Raw genomic sequence first — 1,479 nt, 5'->3', positions numbered from 1 at the left:
TCCTGGAACACGTAGGAGAAAAGTAAAAACACTTTTATTATGCAAATCGTACCCAAGCTATCGATTAAGCGCAGTCTCAATTTCGTCGGATCAGCCGTTGTTGAGATCCGAAAATCTGAGGGCCCGTCAACTCGTGTACTCGCGTAAACTTACACGGTCGGTCTCGCACGCGTGTACTAGCTACGCTTACACTTGGCGCGAGACACTACCGTGTCTCGTGATCTTAACTAATATATGTTATTGCGAACAATATTACCAACAGCCCCAGTGGTCGAGCTGGTTAAGACGCCCGCACGGATTGAGGGAGGTCCCAGGTTCGAATCCTGGTTGGGATAATATTTTTCGCAATAAGAAATTTAATTACCAGATACGGTCAATAAAAATCATTGATGTTGTTTATAAATTCTATCGTCAACGAATAGAATCAGGTGATCCGATGGAGTTTGATACGCGGCAGAAATGCGCGTGAAGTTCGAATGAATGAATGGCATGTAGTTTGAAAGCAGCATAGGTTCGTTGTAGCTCTTTCCATCTATATCAATCGCCCATATATGTTTTCCGTATGCTATGTACATTCGTCTTTCCAACAGCAATATCGCGTCAACGTGTTTCAAGGCGCATAGATCCGGTGGAGCGTTTGGTGTTGGCTGCGGCGGTGGCGGTGGTGGTGGTGGTGTGGGATTCGTTTTCGGTGACACGTCGGTATTCTTAGCGCCGTACAGATTTTGTATGCTTATAACGGGACGAGGGTTTGCTGGTGCGAACGCATACATTATCGACGTATTGTTGGTACTATGATCTAACCCTAGCGCATGACCGATTTCATGAGTCAACATGTATAGCAAATACGATTTGTCCGATGGAACCTTATCTAGATCTAGATATACGTGCCACGGTTCCGTCTTGTCGACGTGAATCTCCGACGTGGAATCCGGCGCTCCATTGGGATAGACAGCGTGAGCCAGCGTGCCGCCGGGACCGTCGAAAGGGTTCGAGCACACTTCACCGTTTCGAGACTCGACGAACGTGTGACGGGCTTCGCGCCACGATATAAGAATATTTGGATTTGCAACGTCACGCTCAAATGTTAGCGCCGAATGCGTCTGCCACACATCGAACGCCGCCTGAGTCGTATCCAAGAGCGGTTTGTTGGCCACGTAAAAATTCCACGTTAGATGTCTTTTCGGCCACTTACATTTCTGTTCACCCTCCTCTCCGAAATTCACTATGTCGCGTAGACCGCATCGCGATTTACTCATCTGGTTTAGAGTTTCGTTGTTTATCGTGCCGGTAACGGGTAATTTGTAGTACTCTTGAAAAAGGCTGATTGCGTGTTGAAGAACCAATGTATCCTCGCTGTTCGCTAACTTATCAAACTTCTCGTTTAAATAACCGTATCTCTGCAGATATCGTATTACCATTTCGTTATTCTTTTTCCCCGCCGCTCCATCGTTCTCTTCGACCACCACTCTCTCGGTA

The 1,479-nt window shown here is 46.9% G+C and overlaps 1 protein-coding gene across 1 annotated transcript; it reads right to left on the bottom strand.

The window, feature by feature from the left end:
* Nucleotides 1-383: 383 nt before the first annotated feature.
* On the bottom strand, nucleotides 384-1,421 carry LOC105559158 (matrix metalloproteinase-24-like). The gene has a single exon (XM_012007258.1). The coding sequence runs from the start codon at nucleotides 1,419-1,421 to the stop codon at nucleotides 384-386; it is 1,038 nt and encodes a 345-aa protein (XP_011862648.1).
* Between the last annotated feature and the right edge of the window lie 58 nt (nucleotides 1,422-1,479).

The sequence above is a fragment of the Vollenhovia emeryi genome, unplaced genomic scaffold (genome assembly GCF_000949405.1).
Source record: "Vollenhovia emeryi isolate VEMERY1.0 unplaced genomic scaffold, V.emery_V1.0 DF946856.1, whole genome shotgun sequence".
In the NCBI taxonomy this organism is placed as follows: Eukaryota; Metazoa; Arthropoda; class Insecta; order Hymenoptera; family Formicidae; genus Vollenhovia; species Vollenhovia emeryi.
This window is presented reverse-complemented; position numbering and strand designations above follow the sequence as displayed.

Excerpts from the sequence above, each read along its gene's own strand:
- LOC105559158 (XM_012007258.1), bottom strand. The coding sequence starts at position 1,421 with ATGGTAATACGATATCTGCAGAGATACGGTTATTTAAACGAGAAGTTT.